This window comes from Corapipo altera, unplaced genomic scaffold (genome assembly GCF_003945725.1).
Source record: "Corapipo altera isolate COAL_440 unplaced genomic scaffold, ASM394572v1 22, whole genome shotgun sequence".
Lineage (NCBI taxonomy): Eukaryota > Metazoa > Chordata > Aves > Passeriformes > Pipridae > Corapipo > Corapipo altera.
In genome coordinates, this window is record NW_020884886.1 from 13,827,521 (window position 1) to 13,850,233 (window position 22,713).

The window sequence follows — 22,713 nt, forward strand, 5'->3', positions numbered from 1 at the left end:
TATTTCTGGAAAAAATAGGTATTGGTGAAGACAGAAAGCAAGCAATCTGAGTAAAAGATTTCCAGAGTGCATGGTGGTTTTGACCTGAAACACAGTATTTTTATAGGAGAGGATGGAGAGATTAAAGAAAGTGTTTGTAATTGAAAATTTTGGGAAGATAATTAACCATAGTTAGTTAGCAGCATACTCTTTTCTTCTTCAGGACAATTAACTGTTTCAAATAATTTTCACCAGGAGATATATATGCTAGAAGGAAAGTGGAATTTGTCATGAATTAAAATTTTTAGTGCCTTTTTTAAGCTCTTGGAAGTGATAAAGATAAAATTATTTCATTTCCTCAGAAAAATCTGTGAAACTGTAAGATTGGTAGGACAAAAGCTAAAGTAACCAAAATGAAACACTGAATTATGAACAAAAACTGTTAGGTGACTAATGTGGAATTGAACTAGACCGGTGTCAGTCCACTGTGTGCAAGTAGCTCTTGCACAGGGCACTGGTTGTCGTATCACCTTGGCAGCCTTTCTGAAAGTTAGAGTGCATTTTTGTCATACCATTTTTTCAAATGTAAGTAAAAATATACTTCAAAATCAGATACAGTTGTCTCCTTGTTCCATTTCTTTAATTTTGTAAATCCTATTAGTTTTAGTTAGTATAAAGAATAACTGATGAGACTTCAATTTTTAATTTCTTGGTGTCTTCAGAGGTTTTATGGGTAAAATATTTGCTTTTGCAGGGCAAAATTGTAACACATTAAGATACTATGTGCCAAAATTGTGTTACCCCATAAAAATAACACACAGAACGCAGTTGCTGAGCCCCTACAATATCTGGTACTGCAGGGAATTTCCTCTTCAAGTTTACAGAATTAATGTGATTTCTGAACAGTTAATTAAAATAAAAATTGCCTTTATGTTTCAGAAGAACTTGAGCCGCACAATAATTCAGACAGATGAATTCAATGTGAAGGTCAATAATAAAGTTTTATTGATAAATTACAGAAAGGAAAGAGGAAGAAAGAAACATATTTTTCCTACTGAGACTAAAAGAGAAAGAAAAAGAAATCAGTGCAAATGAGGGAAATAGGAAGGCTGTGTGAAAGGCAGTTTTGTACCATAGAAAATGCATGTTCCAGCAAAATTTTGGAACACAGTTTCTGTAAAAGATAAAGATATCGAGTGTATTTTCTTGGCAGTGTAAGCTACAATGCATTCCATACCTTGGATTTTTTCACTCATCATCAGTCACACAAGACACTACCTCTCATGTTTAGCAACAGTGTGTCTGCTCCAGCAAACACTGAGGAGCATCCCAAACTTTTCTGGCAGAAATAACCAATAAGACAGTTGACAGTGAAATTACACAGAGCATCCCAAACTTTTCTGGTAGAAATAACCAGTAAGACAGTTGACAGTGACATTACAAACAGGTGTAGGATTTGGTCTTAAACCTTGGTATTTATTGTTATAATTCCAAGAAGATTAACCGGCTGTAAACTGATGAATATTACTTTTACATCAAGTCATTATTAGTTCTTATATTAGGTCTTCTGTGTAGACAACAGCTAGTTTTATGATTCCGTTACTTATAGAAACATCAGAGTGCTTCCACAGTACAATCAATATGGCAATAAATAATATTGTAATATATTCATGTCTTAATACAATTTTGATTGCTTTTTTAAACTGTCCATTTGGACTTCATTGTTTTTGTTCAAGTTATATACAAGATGTTAAGAATCAATAGTAGCATAAATGAAAAGAGTAGTAGCACATGCCATAACTTTTGTACCAAAACAAACTCATACATATGATCCCTATTCTTTTAAATTCAATTTCCCAGAGTGAAAATTCAGCCTTTTAGTTAAAATGTGTAGTGAGATCACATTTCATCACTTAATTTCTTCAAATAAATTTAACATCCATATTCCAGTTTCTCCCAGGAGTTTGTTTCCAACTAATTAGCATCAGAAAACTGAGTCAGTAGCTACAGACAAAAGTCTGGACAGCAATCTGTCTGCCACTTTATATCTATACAATCTCTGCTTCCAAAGTACAAGGATCAACTAACAAAGGAAGTATAATATTATAGAACAATACCTATTCTTTCTTTTGAGCCACCTTCACAGGATGAGTTTGTATCCTGTGGATACAAGTGACACAGGGTGTCAAGTCATGGTCTTAACTGTGATCCACAATGAAACTCCCATTAATTTTCATGGAGCTAGGATTTTTTTCAACGTTTTTATCATTATTCTTACCTATCCGGTATATGCAATCTAGTAGCAAATAAAAACTACATCAAATCAAAATCTCGTCATGCTAATCTCTGCACAAAAATATGACTATTAAATGAGATACTGTCCCAGGAGGGACTATCTGGGAGGGAAAGTGAGAGTCTTGAATTGTCATTAACCTGAGAAAACCCTGCCAGTCTGTGTAAGGACTGCATATAGACCTCATTGGTTTTTACTACACTGCAGAGGAATGCTTAGCAGTGTATGGAATGTTGACAAAGGTAATTTTTAATTTGATCAGTAGCAAGAACATATGATAAGTAACTATGTTGCATACTATTTTCCAGGTCATAGACTTATACTGGGGAGTTGAAGCAGATGAGTGGGACAGTCCGGAGCTGCAAAAGACTCGTATGAAGCTGTTAGAAGACTGCTTGAAAAGTTCTGCAGGTCCATGTTTTGTTGTGGGTATAAAAATAATGTTTTACTTTACAAAAAAAATATAATGTTATCTATCCTAACATACATAATTCAGTAACAAATGCATGATTTTCTTCTTTCTAAAATATTTTATATTCCTTGCTATGCGGCATCCAAATGTTTCGCTATACAGCTTTGTAGATTAACAGTGATTACTCAGTATTAGAGGAGGGGAAGGAAGGATCTTTTATGATCAGTCTCCATAACAAGAGGAGTATGACTGTACTACTGTCACAACAGAATTGTGGACAACTTGTTTAAGGAGGCCACGATTAATTAATTCTTGGTACTTCTCACACATGCACTATTGGCTGGCCTAAAAAGACAACAAAAAACCAGCAGCAGCAAAGAACTGTCTGCTCTGATCAGCATTTGCTGTTTTGGGTCATAAACTCACAATAAGTTAGGATATCAGGTATTAGCAAGTGAAAAGACTGGAGGTCAGTGACAACCTGAGGAGACTGAGTCTGTGAAATACTGATATACAACTGATCGTTCTCTCCATCGTCCCTTGTTAGACTTCATGGCAAAACAATCTTAAGGCCATGCCTTTGCTATTCCAAATTTTATAATACATTTGCTAAGAAAATAATTTAGAAAAGGTATTTTTCTCCTCTTCTACCTAAACGTAGCTAAGTGATCTGTAATCCTTAGACTTGTCATGATAAGACAGAGAAGAGTTCTGAAAAAAACCTGCAAGTCCTTGATTATTTTTTTTAAAGGAAGAATGTTAAAGATTTAGTGAACTGAAACCACAGAATCCCTTGGGGTTGGAAGGGATACAAAACACTGCCTGCTATGAAGGCTGGAGATCACGTCTCTCCATGCCAAAGATTAGACAAAGAGCAAGCTGTAGCATGTGTCATTCTGTACTTTTATCACACCCTTAAAGAGGTCTCTCTGGCTCTCATTCATTCACCTGCTTGTCTCACTTCGTTATTTAGCTTCAGAGGCCTGGGGAACAAGAGCTGTCCTCAGCTTGACCGTAAGAGCCCAGCGCTTGGAGTACTGAATGGATTTGATGCTGTTGTGACACTGTTTTTCACAAGCACGCACTGGCCCAGATCTCTAGAGAGGTTGGGTGTCTTTCATCTTATGTGACTAAATTTAGTTTTCTGGGTTTATTTTTCTACTTTTTATCTTCCCTTGATGAAAAAAAACCAAAGTTGGAACAGAAAAGCATGGTGTTTTTCCTGTAGCAGCACCCAGTGTCCTTAGATATGGATGTTGTAAAATCTTTCACAGTGAAGAAAACCTTGTCATGAACCATTGCTGCATATTTTAGCAACTCAGAATCTTGAAGCTTTTAAGAACTGCCTGCCTGATATTGTTACTAAGGAAAGAAATCAAGCCAAATCAGAATTTTTAAACAGAACAAAACAGTTAGCAAAGAGGTTGCAGTGAGCCAACGATTTCAATATTTGTTTCATGTTTTCCAAGTATGGGCCAAAGTAATAGCTCTCCCAATGACTGGCAAAACTACAGAAATCAGTTTATGCACATTTGTTTTTTACTCTGCTGTACCATAGTGAGATGGGGGTTATTTCATTTACAACACAAATTGAAGATGATTCTACTTCAACAAGGCGTAATTAGTTTTAATTTATAGTAACATAATTAAAAACTGACTTTGGCACTGCAGGCTTTGGGCAACTTCCCATTTCTTGAGAAAGTTCTATAAAATGTGCTGCTTCCATTCAGCTGGGTATTTTTTTGTACTTATCAATTACCGCTTTTTGAATTGAGACACAGATCTGGGATTAAATTGGACTATTCAGAATTAACTACTAGGTATGGATTGATTTTAAAAAGTGTTTCTTTATGTCACTTTGTGCCTGCATTGTGATATCAGATGGAGAGAAAACAAAATTCAGTTCTTAAATTAGTGCAGTGCCTACGTTTGAAGTCCCCAGCTTTTCTGCAGATATGAAGCAACAAAATCTAAATTAACACATATTCATAAACACAAAGGAGAAAGCAGTTCTGAAAAAAAGGCGTAATTAATTTACTGTGAACACTGTCTTTGAGAATGTATAGTCCCCCTCTTACCTGCTGCCTGAGCTCTATTAACACTTGATTCAATTAAGGGAGAGGGGAATTGTTTGGTTTTTTGCTTAAATTGAGGCTTTTTGTTAGGTTGGTGTTTTTGTTTGGGTTTTGTTCTGCTGTGCAAAATCAGTCCCTATTATATGTGATCATTTAAATACTCATAGCCTTTACTATAGGTAAATATATACCATGCTATTTTTGATTTACAGAGTAATTTATCAAGATCCATTTATGAGGGGAAAAGTACTATTTCTGTGGGGAAAATACTTCAAATACAAATTTTATGCAGAAATTATACTAGTTTTCTCTGGAATCTACATGGAGAGATTAAAATGCAGTGTATTTACTAAATTGTGAACTTTATAAACTCTGCATTGCACAATGATACCAAAGGAAAAAATGCATTCAGTGCATCACTGGAACTTTTACATTTTGTTACGTTATGTTTCCTAGTGAATTTGTAAGAGATGGCAACACAGACAGGATGCTAGAGTGACAATAAAGGTTGTGTTATGATCCCACAACCAGCACTGATCATGAACAGGATTCATCTATTACAGGTCTAGTCTTGACATCTTTTACAATAAATAGGAACATACAGATACCTCCAGTAATACCTGAGTCCTCTTCTGGATAACTGTTTTTCCTTTAACAACAAGAAGACATTAGACTGCTAATGTAGAAACTCAAATACAGTGCTTGATTTCAGTTAAGGCCATGAGGTATTTAGGGTGTCATTAGTCTATAGTAATTATTTGCAGAATAAGTTTATTTCCCTTTTACTGATATTCCCTAACTAATACTCTAGTACTGACCTGCTGTTGTTAATGCCTTAGTACAGATGAGAAAACTGTCAGGCTTCTCTGCACTTCTCTTAAAACACACCCTGCAAGTTATAACACGTAGGTACTCTCTTCCATCTGTGTGGCACCACACAGTCTTTGCCTGAACTGCTGTCCTTGCATGACTGTCTCCTGGAAGACTGTAAAATTAAAAATAGAAATGGAAATGAAATGGTAGTCTGTTACCTGTAAAGGTTTGCTCGATTAAATATGTTTGGGATTTTACAAACCTTAGAGATTCTCTCCACCCATCATTCAAATCACCTGGTCCAAATAATAATAAAAACATTTTCTACCTACTCTGAACAGCCATTGTAATTTACATTATCCCTTTGAAATTATTGTCAGCTTGTTAATTTCAGCATTAAGGAACCTGGTAATGGTATCTATAACCAATAATTATCCTTGTTTGCTAATGGAGAACAGGGCTGACCTTTGAAGATGACCACTTAGAAATATGAGAAACACCAAATATTTTGCAATGGGTCTCCCCATGTCCTCAAGAATTTCCACATCTAAACAACTTGAGCTCCTGCATCATCCCTTGCATTTTCACTGGGCTTCTGAGATATCCCACAGTGTATTTCTGAAACTCTGCTTACCACAGACCAACTGTGGATGCCTAAAAGCTCTTTTCCCCATTCTCAGTCCAGGGCAAGGGCAGAAGATAGCGATGGACAGGACTGAATTCAAGAGCAGCACATGCATCCCTTCCTGAACAGACCATAGAGAAGCATAAAACTCCACTTTCACAGAGCTAAAGACCTAGCATTATACATTTGGAGTTCATGTAGAATTTTCAAAGAATATTAGCAATTTGCAATATTTGTCATGTCCTTAAATCACCTTGAAGTTGAAGAGGAAGTATGGTAAATTGAGGAGTGAAATGTTTTTTACTGTCTGTATCTTTTTGTTCCTACTGTATAATGCATGCTTTAATCATTCCATTAAGTACACTGCTACACTCTCTCTGCTTAGTACAAATGGTTGATAATTAATTTTGAGTGCATTCCAGCTCAGAGAAAATTCCAAATTATATTACTCCAGCTCTGCTGAATGTCCTCAACTCCCATCTCAGTCCTGGTGTTACTCTAGGATTTATTCCTAATGTGAAAACTAAATATATATGGGTTCTGGAATGCATGAATTATATTTTGCTTTTGCTCTCCTGGGAAAATTGCCACACCATTTAAGTTAGGGAGGCTAAAGTCAGTCAAATGTGTCTATACTAAAACATTAGGGGGAATGCTAAGCCCCCTGCTTTTTGGAAATTCAACCAAAGTTACCCGTGCTTGGGCAATTCAGTATTTAATTTTCCTCAAGGAAGCAGTTCTGTATGTAGTTTTCAAGTGAATGGGGAAATAGCTGGAGCCAGACATGGTACAACAGTCCAGCTCTTCCAAGAAAGAAATATCAAATTATGAATTTTATTCTCATTCATCATCTGATTCAAAACCCATCCAAATAAGGACTCCCTCTAACATAAGTGGGTTTGTGTTCATACAGCATATCAGGAATGGCTCCATAGGACTTGTTGGCATTGATCTGGAGTAAAGTATATGTCTGCAGACAATAATCCTGATTTATGTGGACTTGGGCAAGAGGAAAGATTTTTCTGTGAATGTCAGAGTAGAACTTTGCCTATTTTTTGAAACCCTTCAAAGCAAATAAAGTGATAAATTTTAAAGTCGTAGTATGCAACTTTCCCCTCAACAAGCTTTGGTCTTCTTTCACAGCCTCCAGATTAAGAGCTAAAGAGTGTCTATCCCTTTCAGTGTAGTTTGTCTCTGAACAACGGATGTACACAGAAAGTGAAATCAAGGATGGGGAGATACTATATGATTAAGCTATTGTAAGTGAATTCCTTCATTTGCTTTAAGGATGGGAATGTATTTTCCTGTGAATCATCTCTGATTCTCTAAATCTAAAATACTTACCCATTTTTTAAATGTGGCCCATTGAAAATAGGTACAAGATTCATCAGACTGCTTTTCCATGGAACATAGAAACTGCATGTTTTTTTATGTAGTCTTAAAATAGCTTTCATTTTCAACCAGAAGAGTGCACATATTTTCTGCTAAGTCACTGTACTTCTTTTTCTTGACAGAAATATATTTTTTGGTACTGCGTTCCAGAAAGGTTAAGTATTATGTTTAATATGAATGACCATATTAGCGAAAACAAGATTAACATGAAGTCATATTTCCATCATTCTTTATTATTTGTAGAGGAGAAAATAGGCTGCATGACATTTATCAGATTTAGTGTCTCTTGACCCTCAAGAGCTTTACCAAACCATCTTCTGAGGTAGTATTGTAATCAACTAGATGTAACCATCTGCTCTACAAATGAAGCGGTAGATCAAACATCAGCTATTCTACAGAAGTGAGGGGGATGGAGGGGATTCTAAACCTTGCAGTGCTACTTCTGTGTAAAGAAACAGCATACTTTACAGTATTTAGCAGGCATTTGGTAAATTCAAAGAGAGATATTAATACTGTTGCTTGCTTCTAGAGTATACACCTTCCCTTTTACAGAGATCCACTTCAGAGATCCTTTGGTTAACAGGTTAATAACAGACCCAGTTTTGGTGATGTGAAATGACTGTAAAGATTGTTGACACTCTGAACACTTTAAGTAATGCTGGTTTTGATAAGCTGTAACCTTTGTCAAGTGCCTAAGGGGTTTGGTTTATGGAGACAAGGAAAGCCTTTATCTCTGTTATCACAGTGATTGCTGTAGTCTTTTTCCTTCAGTTCAGCTTCTTTGAAGATCCTTTCCACATTTTTGCGTTCTTTCCTTAATTGTTATTGCAGTTTAGATTATTAGCTTCTTTTCATAGAAAATAGTTCTTTTTGTCGTGCAACTGTACTACTGTCCTTTTTATCCTCCTCCAAATTTATAATTTAATAAACAGTAAAAAGAGTTCTTTCCCTCCAAGCATGTGAAAAGTAGGGAATGCATGCAAATCATTTAAGAACATTAAAAAGGGACTAATAATTCTACATCAGTCTTAAGTTTACTAGGCCATCATACCGCTAGCATTGTAGGGAAAGGAAAATTATACTCTTCTCATGCAAGGAATTTTCTAATAATTTCTTTTCATCTTCGAAGGACTAGATTGATAAGTTTAAGAGAGTACCAGCCACCAACTGACCCAAAAAACAAGCCCTAAAGCCAATGCCAGCTAGCTTGGAAAAAATAATGTTTAGTTACAATTAGCGCATAAGGATACAAAAATCTTAAATAAAAATCGTCAAAATCAAGGAACTAGTCAAAATAAATAATCTAGGCCATTCCACATGTACTTGCAAAGCAGAGTTGATGTTATGTTCTGGTACTTGTTTTGCATACTGTGATAAAGTCTAAGTTCTTTGTGTTATAATCTCCTAGAACTAATGTCACTTATACTAAAAATTTGCCTTTGGGCCTTCATTTATGTTATACATAAAACAATTATTAATAGTGTTTTTAGGTGCACACTACACAGTCATGGGTCATATCAGGCTCCCAGTAACTGCATTATTCTATGTAAGTTGTGAAATCATTTTCTTGACATTTAATTACAAAATTAGTTTTCATTTGTAGACTCAATAAATACCAATCTGTTTAGCTTTAATAAGAAGGGAAAAAGAAATAGAAAAAAAAAATTTGCAGTGAAATGTCATGTCATGTAGCTTCAGTATTCCTAAAATCTGGAGGGGTGTTAAAAATTCCGTTATACTATCAGCGATCTCTCCCTCTGATAATACTCATAATTAACACTTTCTAATACCTTCATAGCAGCTCCATATGTTAGTGAGAAAAACAGCTTAATTATGTTGAAAAAAAACATAAATATATAGGTCTATTTCCAATAAAGAGTGTATGTATGTGCTTACAGTGGGATTTAGATAGGTTTTGCAGTCCTAAAAACCCCTCCACAGCTGCTGCAACTTTGGAGGTTACTACAGACTAAATGCATCTCTGTCAATCCCTTAAGTGTCTGATTCAGCCCTTTTTGCCATGCTCAACTTTGTCTCATCATTTGTCTCATAAATACCATCCCAAAATGGAAATCTAGAAACTAAACAACCTTTCTGATAAATACTAGCAAGATCATATTTCCCAGAAAGTAAAGATATGGCCACTTGCATAGGAAGCATACCAAAGAGGGCAGTAAGAATGCAGAGGAGTGTTAGCATTTAACCCTGGGGTTTGGTGTCCAGAAGCCAGTACCCTGGCCTCCCAGCTGACTACAGTGATAGGCTCAGAGTTACCTTCTTCCTTTCTGCCTCCATGACACCTGTGTCCCTGGATGCTCAGTAAGGCGTATTAAACTGCAATACTAGAAGAAGCTTTTTTCCATTAGCCATACTTCACCTCTGAGGTGCAACACAGGGTTTCAAGCCCTTTCATGGTTCCTTATAGCTTGGATGAGTGTTGAGATTATTTTACAAAGCAGAGGATGTTACACCACCATGCCCTCCTCTAAAAGACAATATTCATCTCCTTGCTGTTTCCAAGAAAGGTATGTTTCCCACTTGCTGTAGGCAGGGTAGTGATTTCCACAGAGAAGGTTGCTGGCTTTAGTGTGGGATATGTGCTACGGTCTTTTATTAAACCTAACCCTTGTGGTTTGTTTTTCTACCCAGTTCTACTGTTGTAAAGTGTTACGGGACCTGTCAGAGAGTTGACAGAAATCTGGACTACAGTAGGAATTACCTGCAAGGACCTGAGCTTTATGTGAAAGGAAAAATGTACATGCCTGTCAAGAAATCTCCCACACAATTTCAAAAACAGAGCAAAGTGAGAATAATGCATTTGTTTGGAGGAGAATCAGAGTGAGTGAGCAGCTCAAATCTCTAGGCAGAGGTAGGCAAAATCTTCTCCAATCCTTCCTCTACCCTACTTTTATTCACAGATCTCTTCCCTAATTGTATTCTTTTTGCCTGGTTTTCTCACCTGCATCTATGCTTAGGCTGATCAAAGAACCGACAACAAAATGAACTAAACTGGTGCTTCATGATCATGTAGAAGGCAGGAAGAATGTGGAAGAAGACCATTGGTATTTTCTCAGCCAGGAAAAAGGAGAGTTCTGATGAAACAAAGTGTATCAGGGAAGTAGGTCATGAATTTCTTCTGAGGAAACACATTCCCTCTGTAAGGTGGACTGTTAGCTCCTACCCACTATGTCTTGAAATATTACTCATCGTTATTTCATATCTCCCTACCACTAGAGAAAAGCTTTGAGATTTAAAAATACTGCACTGTGGGTGAAGTTCAGAGTTGAGGGAAGTGGTACATTTACAGCTAGATTTGGCTGCTCTCTTTAATTTTCTGAAAGACAGGTCAAGCATCAAGAAGCTCCACCATCATTTTCTTCTTATATCTTATGTCAGGAACAGTACTCACAGCAAAAGACTTCAGCACTTGCACCTTATTCTTCCAGTCCTAATTCCAGTCAGTTTTCTTACAAGGAGTTCAACAGCCCTTTTTGTTTTTCATGGAACTGAAACCAAGACCTATCTCAAGTTTCTGAAACTCATTTCACCCCCCCAGGGTACTTCTGCAGTGCCTCCAGATAAAAAAAGGAAGAGAGAAATTAGGGCATGGCTCTGTGAAACAACGCACTGCAATATTTCTCAAGCCAAGGAACATAAATATATATCCTGGCAGGTGGAAAAACAATGTATTTCTCAGATCAGAAATGCCTTTTATGCCTTCAACTTCCTATTCACTTCAATAATCTCAATTAAAACCTGTATTTCTTATGTGTTATATGGTCAGCTGAAGTTCTAAAATTAAATCTTTTTACTCACAGGCTTCAACCAAAGGATTGAGGTATGGACATTGTTATTCTGACCTAGGTATGGAGGAAAAGCAAATGAAAGTGTTTGATACTGTTCTATGGTATCATTTTTCCTTTACAAACTAAACAGGACAAACAATGTAAAGTAACAGTTCCATCTCTGCTGATACATAAATACACAAGATCTTTCAAAATAGAAATACTTAAAATAAAATGAGCTATCATTAGCCTCATTTTATAGATAGACAGTCTGAGGCAGTGGCAAAAGCATCAACAAGTTTCCATACTAAGAAGCAGTAAAAGTGGAAAGAAGATTTAAGAGATCTGCAGCAGCTCTAACATTCTGTCTGCTAAGCTGCACTGCCTTACAACTAATGGCAGGAGAAGAAAAATGCTATTCTGAAGGCACTTTGACCTGTAAATCCCAGAAATCATAGATTACATTTTTGTCCTTTTTTCATATTTTTTTTTTATTTCTAATGGTGGTATTTTTGGGAGTTTTAATACCAATGCAACATAACATTTCTCCTTTGATAGACAAGAAAAGCAGTCAAATGTATTTATTTATTTCGGTAATATTCTCTCTATGCTTGTATTGTGAGGTCGTTACACTGTACCGCATTGCAGCTAGAAGTACAAAAAAAGGAGTAGAGGCAGCTATTTTCAGGTCATCTCCTGGGCACTCTGGAACTCCAGCTTCCTAAAACTTGATTTAGATTAAGAATTTTATTATAGCTTTCTTCATCTTGGTTTCAGTTTTCAGTACAGCTCAATTTAATGGCTTGGAGTTTGCCCTAAGAAGCGGTTAACATATATATATTCCATTGAGATTTTAAATAAATTCACTTTTTTCCTTACTGAAATTATTTAGTGTATTGAAACTAAATTTAAGTAAATATACTTTTCTGGGTTTTAGTTCAGATGATTCACTTTTGTTGTTTAGCCATTAGCACTTTTGCTTTGAATTTGAGATGAGCTGGCTATTGTTCTCTTAAGTTATAAAAAATAATAATATAGGACATGCTTTTCTATTCGTTTTGGTAGTAAGTTCTTGGTTTCAATTCAAATCATATTTATTTCTGCAAAAGAGCGTTCCAGCTAATCCCATTATTTTGATTTTCTTTTTTTTTTCACCAGAATACTCTGGCTGCACCTGCACATCTTTTGTCACATACATAATTTCTATAGGACACCATTAAAATGGAGTTACAATATAGTGGCAAGAAACCTAAAGGACCTATAGTTGTACTAAATTTCTTTGAATGGGATATTAAATAATAGGCCCTTAAAAACTGGTCCCCTGACCATTTGTTTCAGACTTTCAAGATGTGGTTTACCTGTATATTTGGTTATGTCATTTAAGCCCCCATTTCTGCAGACAAGGAAACATGCCTACATGTTACAATTCTGAGTGCCTTCCTTGACTTTAATGTGCTACTTAGGCAGGCTCACACAAGCAATGCACTGTCTTACCACCTCCAAATTTAATATGAAAGACAAGACATATAATGTAGCCACTATGCATGTAAAAAGTAAGATTTGAAAACAGTGGAGCATTTCTTGTAGTTATGCTGAAGTGATTCTGTCTTCATACATACATATAGAGCAATTGAAAGAAACTGATGGGTATTGGCATCTGATTGTCTGATGTGTTTTAAGCCTGGTGTTAAATAGAACTGTCAATCATTTACTTATGGTTTTTTCTTTATGGATCTCTTTTGTCTATAGAAATCTGATTCACTACAGACTAACATACTTTTTATCAGCTAACACATGTATGAACATCACAGTAAGCAGTAGAGAAAAAAACCCCACATTTCTCTGAGCAAAATGGCTATTTGACTGAAATGCATGGCTTTAAAGAGGAATAAAAAGAAGGTTCATATCATAAGAAAGATTTTACTACAAAAGGAAAGAAGCCTAGAAGTTCAGGCTAAGGAAGCAGGAGTTAGGTCTCTAACCCCAGGATTCACAGAAGGCAATGAAGAGCAACTGACCACAGAAGAGAGAGGGATCCAGAAGATTCATTCACTTTGTAGCCCTTGTTTAGGGTACTCATGAAAACTGTGGAAAGATAAAGTTCATGTTCCTGCTCCAATTAATATTCAGTTACTTGTATAATACTATGCAATTTCTTGTACAGAAAGGAGCTGCACTAGCAGGACGCTACTGTTACCCCATCATTCATACCCAGAAGCCTTATGAGTAGGGTTTATACCTGGTGACCACAGACTTGTCCTTCTTTCAGTTCAGGAGAGATTTTGAAACAGGTCCCTTTCTTCATGGCTGTGCTCCCTTATTACCCTTTTTGCTATAAATTATGGCCTGCTAGCTACATTCTGCTCCTTACCAGATTTCTTGCCTCCTGGTGAGGGGTGGCATGATAACAGACTGCAATCCACAGTTTTCTTGGGGATGGAACATCAGTAAGACCAGCATTTACCAACCCCTGGCAACAAATGAACTTAATACCCCACAGTATTTTAGAAGCACTTAAATCCCTACAATTTTCAGGCCAGAGTGTGAAGCATTCAACACATCTTCAATAATGTGAGATACCCTTTCTCCTAATGGAGCTGTTCTACTTTGAATAAGTCATCTTAGTTTAAGCTTACATTAATTTAGCAGGCTGAAATATAAGTCACTCAGGACCTCATCACAAGAGGGCAAGGCTTTTCTGGTTCAGTAGCGAGCAGTTTCAGTAAGGACAGGGCTGAGAATCAGGAACAACAGCTTCTACTACCTGGTTTTGTCTAACTGTTGCATACCTGTCCCTGCTCAGGCTTAATTCCCTGCACTTAATTCCTATGTCACATGGGGACAATAATACTTCCTAATCCCTCATGGATCTTGCAAAAACATGGATCTTTCAAAACCAAATTGTTTAAGGGGTGCTTAGATCTTGACATATAGTTAAAAAATTAAGTGTGGTTAGATTTAATTCCTTCAAAGATGATTTCTTGAATGCTTATTCTTCAAAAAACTGGCAATCCAGGACTGCTCTGAGAAAAGGCAGAGAGGACTTCAGTGTCACATGTGGAACTTCACAAAGACCAAGAAATAGGACTGATTCCATGATCCCCAGCAAAAGATCGTTGGATCAGGTCTTTCCTGTGTTGGCAAAACCAGTAATTAATATAACTTGCTGTTGGACAGCTTGTTTGTTATTAAAATTACCACTAAATATCTTAGTTGGAATTGAGCATATTTAGAACTTCAACTTGTTCTGTTTTAATATAAGGTCTAGTATTAGGGTTTATGAACATTTTAGTGATGATGTCTTAACTGAAACATTGTGAATCCCTCATATCTCAAGATCTAATCCTAATCTGTGTTTTCTCCTTTTGGTCATTATTGTGACTGTGCCTATAATTTTAATATCTTTCCATACCAAGAATAATAGAGTGAAAAATATTTCCCATCTTGATCTAAACCGTAGTTTTTTAACCTTCATTTAATAGTGACTTCAGCCTCAGGCTTAACAAAACACCCCTGGAACTGTTGGAGGCCATGTTGGCTGGAGTTCTGAGCAACCTGGTCTAGTGGAAGGTGTCCCTGGCTATGGCAGGGAGCTTGAAAGTAGATGATCTTTAAGATTCCTTCCAACCCAAACCATTCTATGATTCTGTGATTCAATGAAATCCAAGCAAGGCTACTGCTTGGATTGCTCTGTGTTAATTCTGCAAAGTTTTGTTAGACACATATGGTTGCTGAGGGTTTTATACATGTTTGTCAGCCTGGTAGATTTATACAGTTCAGTCACCTTCAATCTAATGAATCTTTAATTTATGTTTTACTATTAAAGGAAAATGACTCATCAGGTGGGAGATTTTGATTCACGAGTCTGCATATAAAACTGTCTCTTGATAATGAACACAGTGTAAACATTACTGTTCCCTTTAAAAATAATTTCCTATAATAATCATCAAAATGCTGCAATGTTATTGTCACAAATTGAAGTTTTAGGTTCTTACTGTAGAGTACTATAATATTTTTTCATAGAGGTCTGAAATAATGGTAATTTTTATTTGTAGACTTAATATGAAACAACATGAAGATTGTGAGAAATTGTATTTTCTTTCAATCCTGTTGCTTCATTTTTCTTTATTTTTCTAAGAAGAAATCTGCATTTACTTGAAACTATAGGGAAATGAAGAGGCTGTTGTAAGCCTCTGGCATGGATGCAGTTCAGGCACTGAAGACCCTGGAGAAAAAGCGCAATTCAGATCTTCTCATTTAGGCCTTTAAGGTTTGAGTGGTTTTGTGGTACCCCGACAGACTACTCTTATACAGACAGATATAAATTTAACCATAATGATACCAAAAGGGAAGGAGTTACTTCCAAGACTCACCTTTGTGTCTAACAGGGGACGATGCAGTTTTCACAGCCTGTGCATGCAAATGCACCCATCCTAAGGCTGTCATGTAACCCTACAAACAAATAGTCTTTTAAAATTACAGCAAATGCATATAATCTGTTTATACTCCTTAGTCTTTTTTTTCTTTACTAATGCCACTGCTACTGGAAAACTTGCAGTGCATCTAGAGGACTGTTCCTCAGGAACCTGGTGTGTTTATGTGGTGTAACCGAGCATTCAGGAATCAGTTTCTCAGTAGAAAACAGCTGCACTTACTCAGCATGCCTCCTGCTTCCAGCCTAGGGTGTGATACCACAGTCCTTTAGAAAAACAGTGTCAGTTACTTTAATCCTCTCCAGAAAAATGAAAAGGAGTTGCGTTTCAATACCTCAGTTAAAGGGACAGTAAAACAGGGCTAGTCTGAGATTATAAGAAAGCACAGGAGTGACTACATGAAGACTTTCTACAACATAACATTTTCTACCAAAATATTCTTCAGATGGCTACATAGAGTCAGATACTAATACCAAAACCTCAGCTGACTTCTATCAGTGTAGTACCTGAGATTGCCTTGCTCTAAATGACTTGCTCAGCACAGTATTTAGGATTTGCTGGATCATATCAAAGTTCGTTTTTATTGTGTTTTGCTCAAGTAGTCAGTAGGATGATCCCTAATATGAGATTATTTACATAATGTCTTTTGCAGTTACAGATGAAAGAAAAAAATCTGTCTTTCAATTTTAAAATAATACCGATTGTTATTTACCTATAGTACAGTGGAGAGAGAACAGCACAAACCATACCAGAGAAGCAGAAAAGTACACAGAATAATTCTAAAACAAATGTAGTTGATTAAATGCAGTACATTAAAATCAGACATATTAATGTTAACATTTTAGTGAAGGGCCCAGCTATTGATCTTTGCTCAGGCAACTGTCTATTGAATCCACTGGACTTAAATTCAGAAAAAATGTAGCCTAGTGAACTCTCAGTAATAATTTCTATGTAAGGTAAAAGCTTCTCTGAGAGAAATTTTTTGAGAATTCTACATCAACATGAATGTTAAAAGGCTTTACAATTCATCATAATAAGAGTTATTAACCTCAGTTGAATGAAGGAAAATAATATTATATTTTGTTTAACCTCTGCAGCTTTAGAATTTAAAAATTATAGGGCTCTATGAATAGATCAGAACAGTAAAAGCTTCAAAATTTTCCCCAGCTATCTCATTATGTGAAGCAACATAGTTCTCTCTATGAGGGGAGCTACTAGTTAGAATGATAGAAAAAATAAATTCAGATTATAAAAATATTGGATAATTTCATTTCATTAAAATTATTATATAATTCTAGTGACTGAACAGATTTGCTACAATCTCTTGACTCCTTGATGTGCACCCTGAATCAAACTGCTGTGGGATCTGAATGGGCAGTCAGGCAAACCCAACTTTCCCCTAATCTCTCTCTATTGGATAAGCCTCTTGAAGAACTCAAGTGCTGTGACTTGTCAGAAACTGGAACCTGGCTATATGAGCTATCACAATTCCTACATTCCTTCACTTCTCCTAAGCAGTGGACAGACATTGACTTTTTCCTGCCCACCAGCTCTTTGTCGCAGCTCCTCTGTTGAAGGATGCCAACTTCTTGCCATCAAAGCCAGCTTGGTAGTTCACGTGAGTTCTTCCTAATCTGCTCCAGGCAAAACTAAGCCAGGTTAGTTTACACGATGTGAAGTGTGGTCTGAGCTAACTGAGGTGGTTTTCCCCAAAAGAGGTTAGGAAATGTTCACGCACTGCTCTGATGTCTGTGCTCCGAGGCTGCAGCATCTGGCATGGTAAGCCACTGAAGTATCTTCTGCCAACATAACTGAGTTCAGAAAAGTGGTCTGCTGCTTCATGCTTTTATAATCAGTGAAGCAAGCTTCATCATCATCAGTTGTTGATTTTCAGGCTTATCTTCAGCTGGAAGAGTTTAAAACATCTTCTCATTATGATGAGTGGTTTAAAAATAATGAATATTTAGATATTATTATTTACAAACAAGGTCATTTACATCTTTAGGGTACTACTGTATTTGCATTAGCATTACTTTACTAAGAGATCTTTCTGATTCAAATCAAAATGCTGATACTGTTGGTTCCTCTCTGCATGAAGTCCTCCTCATTAACTGAAGATCTTTACTGAATACATTTAAAATTAGGAATGAATTTTCAAAAATCTCATTATAAATTAAGTAAGAATTCTCACTGACTTTTGTGGACCAAGTATGTAATGCATACTTGGTGATCACAAATTTGAAAAAAATTGATGAAAGATTGCAGTAATTTCCTATAACACTATAAAGTCCAGGACATTACAATCATATTTTTATAGAATATTTATGGACAGTAAACTACATAAATAAATTCAAAAAAGAGTATTTAGAATACCATAACCACCATTTTATTCCTCATTTTTGAAAGTGAAATATCTCCTGTGCCACAGTTTAAAAACTGACTTCCACAAACCTTTACCTTTATACAAAAGATAAGCATTTAAGTACTAAAATGGGGTTTGATCCATTTCTACTCAGTATTTGGTCTTTTCTTGCCCCACTGTTCATTCAATGAACAGCTACCGGGGCAAAGACAACAAAGGAATATAAAACAGCAAAGCAGCTCATGGTTCTGCAACAGTGATCCTTAGTATTGCTGGTATAAGCCACATCTTTAATAGCACCAATATGAACTGTGCATAACATCATGTGAATTTGCATCAAGCAGAACATGAACTTTTATAAGAATAAAGGCATGCATACTTATCCTTTGTCCGCAGAAAAGTATTTTGACATTTGCTTTTTCATGTGAGATTAATCTCTACCTGTGACTAATGGAACTCAGTAGTACATGAGTCAACACTGTGCTAAGTATGTTGGATATTTTTTAATTAATTCTTTTGAATGCCTTTGTATTTTTATTGCCAGTTAATAATATGAAAGACAATACATCTACTTGAAATTTTACCAGGTCATGTAAGATACAGTTCAATACAGTACCCTTTACAGTAATTCATCTCACACAGTATTTGTTTCCCTTCCTAGTAATTTTAAAGTCATTAACTACTATTAGAGTTATTTTTATGAAATTCAGACCCTGAGGAGGCTTTTTTTGCATAATGAAAAAAAAAAAATTTAATCCCTACTTTCCTGTAAATACATAGGGCCTATTGGGAGAAAAGTATGGGAACATACGAATACCAGGGGAAGTTGAATCGTCAGAATTTGAAATGATCCTGGATGCTGCTGTAGAGGCCAAGCTAGAGACAAGGATTTTAGAAGAGTGGTACTGCAGGGATGAGAATGCAGTGCCACCAGCATATTACCTCAGACCAAAATCTGAAATGCTGAAGAACTACCAGAATACGGTAAGTCATAGTCACCTGCTCAACAACATTCTTCTCTGTCAGTTAGTGCCAGGGAGTCCCCAAGGCCAGGCACTTGCTGCTGTCTCTGAATTGGCTTCTACAGTGCTGTCCACACCTGAGCAACTGCTGCTGTGATGCTCCTTTCCCATACATGGTGAAGGGAGCAGCCGCAAAACACCAAGGAACGTGAATCCTGCATTGATGTGCTCTCTGATAACAGCTAGAGGAAGGGGACTGTGGTCATCCATGACCTACTGGGGCTAGCGAGACAGCTGTACAGATTTCTCTTCCTTCCCTGATGTTGTAACAGGGAAAGCTCAGGCTCTTCTACTTAGTATTGTGCTTTTGCTAGATTTCAATGAACAGGACTTGCAGAGGAATTACACATTTTCCCTTCTATCCCCATAGAAGAAAACTCTCTAGCAAGTGATTAGCATGTCTTGAGTTAGGTGTCATAATTTTAACTTATTAACTGTATTATAAGATTTTGGAACACTGTTAAGTATTATTTTTAAAACAAGCATTTGCCTTTAATTGATGACAACAAAAAGTGTATATTATCAGGGCTCAATTCCATCCTCCTACACATCCAATATAACAAAGGACAGATTTTAGTGTACAAAAAATGAAGTCCTTCACTTCACTTTGAATGCTTACTGTATTATTGGTTTGGGGTTTTTTATTAATCTTTTATATCTTTCTTCAAACTACTGATACATAGGACTAGATAAAAAAATGTTCCTAACTTAAAGTTGTAACTTAAAGATGTGGCATAGATGCAGCATAACTTAAAGATGTAACACAGACTTACATCTCATAAACTTACAGAAAGGAATAAAATATACACAGCTGTTAATATGTCAAGAAAGAGTTGCTAGGGAGCTTGTCCTGGAGGTTGTTCTTTTTCCTGTTACACCCTCCAGGAAAACTGGAGACCCCCTAAAGATTTCATCTGTAGTAAGTAAAGCCCAACTGCCTTAGAGAAACCTCCATCATGGCATTTGCAAGATACCATCTGAAAGGATTAGTGAATTTATATTAGAGTTCCTCTCCGATGACAGTAAGATTACTGTTACTATAGCAATGAATGAATGAAAGTAATGTCACATATGATCTTGTATTTTTAAAATATGGTAGCTAATATTCAAATTTAAATTATTACCATTATTACTTCTCATTAAAGGAGTGATAATTTTAGCAGTATTACTGTGGCTTTATTATTTCAGGCTTGGTTCTCAAAATCCTCTTTCTATAAAGGTATTATTGGCCTTATTCTTGAAAAATATTGCATTAGCTGCCTACACCAGGAATTCACAAAATACTCCAAGTAGCTACATTATGATCACCTTCAGTATAAAAAGTTTAACCCTTATTTATTTTTTCAGTGTATGTGTTTCTCTGTTACTATGTTATTTTTGACCTTGAATATTAGACTGTTACTTTCTGAAGTTGTAGATGTGTGTATTATACCTACTGTTTAACTGTGGATATTTTTAAAAGATGGAATCTTCTCCAAACTCTATGAATGAGAACAAATGGCAAGATATATCAGAAGAGATTAAGAAGATTTTTAAGACTGCTGTGAAATTGCTGTATGAGAAAGGAAAAATGAAACATAGCCAAGCAAAGAGATATCTTTCCTCTGGTAAAGTTCCCACTAACAATTTCTATGTTATCCATTTATTGTCTTTTCTGTCAACCTTTCCTCAAACATGAAGATATATTTCTGTTGGCATTTCTCATATAATTAAAGAGAGGGGAAAAATAAGGTTTGTTATGTTTGCTTGAGACTAAAACCCGTAGAAAAGCACCCAGCAAATTTTCCATTTTTTCAGTTTTTTACAAACAGATGCAATCATTTAAGAGTCTGCCTGTTGGGGGTAGGGCATGTTTATAAAGAAAAGTTAACAGAGACTCTGTGTTCTTTTCATCCCCAGCTATTGAAGATGAACTTGATTTTGCTTTGGGTAAACAAACACCAGCTTTCCTAAAGAAGTGTGTTTGCTACATTCGGAAAATTGCCAACATTGAGCGCTTCGTTAAAATTCCAGAGATGGGAAAATACATGGATGTGATACATACAGCAGGGAAATTTCTACGAGATCCTGAAGCCCATGAGAAACTAATCAAGCTCAGGGACGAATTCATTCCTACCATTGTCGCATCGTCCAATCTGAGAGTGTACACATCCGTCACTCACTGTGACATGAAACTGGGCTACTCCCAAGAAGTGGAGAACCATTACATTGAAGGACTTGGTAAACAGTTCTATGAAGACATGATTGATATAATCCAAGCTACAGTGCAGCAGAATTTTGACACAGAGACAGACACACTGTATGATGAAGTTCTTCAACACTCATCGCTGTGTAAAACGTACTCCACTTTTTATGAATATAGATGTGAGGCATTAAACATAGTTCACAAGTATGTTTTACCTAGCAAAATAGGATACATTAACCCTCTTATCATATACGGAGGACCATGCACAGGGAAGACTCTTCTATTAGCTGAAGCGGCAAAGAAGGTAAATCAATACCTTACATAATAATGTCATGTTGGGAGTATTACTGTGTGTAAAGGCCAACTTTGTTTTCATTCTTCCTTTTGTCAACAGATCAGATATCAGCCCTCAATACATAAAATAAAAATAATAAAAGGTATATTCAGCGTATTATTGTACACATATGCAGAAAAATAGTTACCTTCCAGTAATAGCATATCTGTATCATGTGCTTAGCCAAAACAAAAAAAGGTTAACAGAGCTCTTAGAAGCCTAAAAGGAATCAATATATTTTGAATTAACAACGTATATTGTAGAATGATCTCTCCCTCTTGTTCCACTGAGGTCCTATGAATCCGCAACCATCATGTGCTGGTTTTAGTCTTAAACACAAATGGAAATTGTGTTTAATTTCTTTCCAAGTCATGCCATGTCATGTTCTCATCAGAAATTATTCCAGAATTAGTCTAATACACTTGCTACAAATCTATCTGAAATAATCTGCAAAAATACCTGTACTTATTTATCTGACATATGCTGTTTAAGTCATTGAGCTGATTACTACAGGCAAATGAATGAAACACTTTGTGCTGGGGGACCAGATGCAAAAAAAGACCAAGCTGGCATCTCTAAGCCTAATTCTTCAGCTGGGAGTCACAACTTTGAGTTCCCTGCAGGGTGGTCAGAGAATTTAGCATAGTGGGCTAGGAAACAGCCATATCAGGCAGAAAGAAATGGAGAAGGGAACAATACTGTTTATAATATATCTACTTCCTATAGAGTGACATTAGTTGTGTATATGAAATTGGGATTTGCAAATTAAGGTCTTGTTTCAGATCTGAGTACATAAGTCAACCTAGAGACTCTGCTTATGCTTTTCTTTTAAAATACTGTAATAACATAAAGTGTGGTGAAAAGATGTGGCAAATAAAAGAACTGAGCTTGTTAGCCTCCACAGACAGGGAAGATTTAAAATCACATTCTTCACTTGCTTAGGGTGATCTAACCAAAAGACAGATACTTTTTCCTCCTTATGGCAGTGTTTTAGAGAAGCAGA

General features: G+C 36.2%; 1 protein-coding gene across 2 annotated transcripts in view; it reads left to right on the forward strand.

Moving 5' to 3' along the window:
* Positions 1 to 22,713, forward strand: part of NWD2 (NACHT and WD repeat domain containing 2) — a 52,535-nt gene that overhangs the window by 23,645 nt on the left and 6,177 nt on the right. Inside the window, exons 3-6 of one of the 2 annotated variants that reach the window (XM_027643038.1) lie at positions 2,581 to 2,697; positions 18,950 to 19,153; positions 20,654 to 20,798; positions 21,091 to 21,680. In XM_027643038.1, coding sequence (XP_027498839.1) covers positions 2,581 to 2,697; positions 18,950 to 19,153; positions 20,654 to 20,798; positions 21,091 to 21,680 — 1,056 coding nt within the window. Of the gene's footprint in view, positions 1 to 2,580; positions 2,698 to 15,032; positions 17,466 to 18,949; positions 19,154 to 20,653; positions 20,799 to 21,090; positions 21,681 to 22,713 lie in introns of those variants that run through there. The other variant, XM_027643039.1, reaches the window with a different exon arrangement.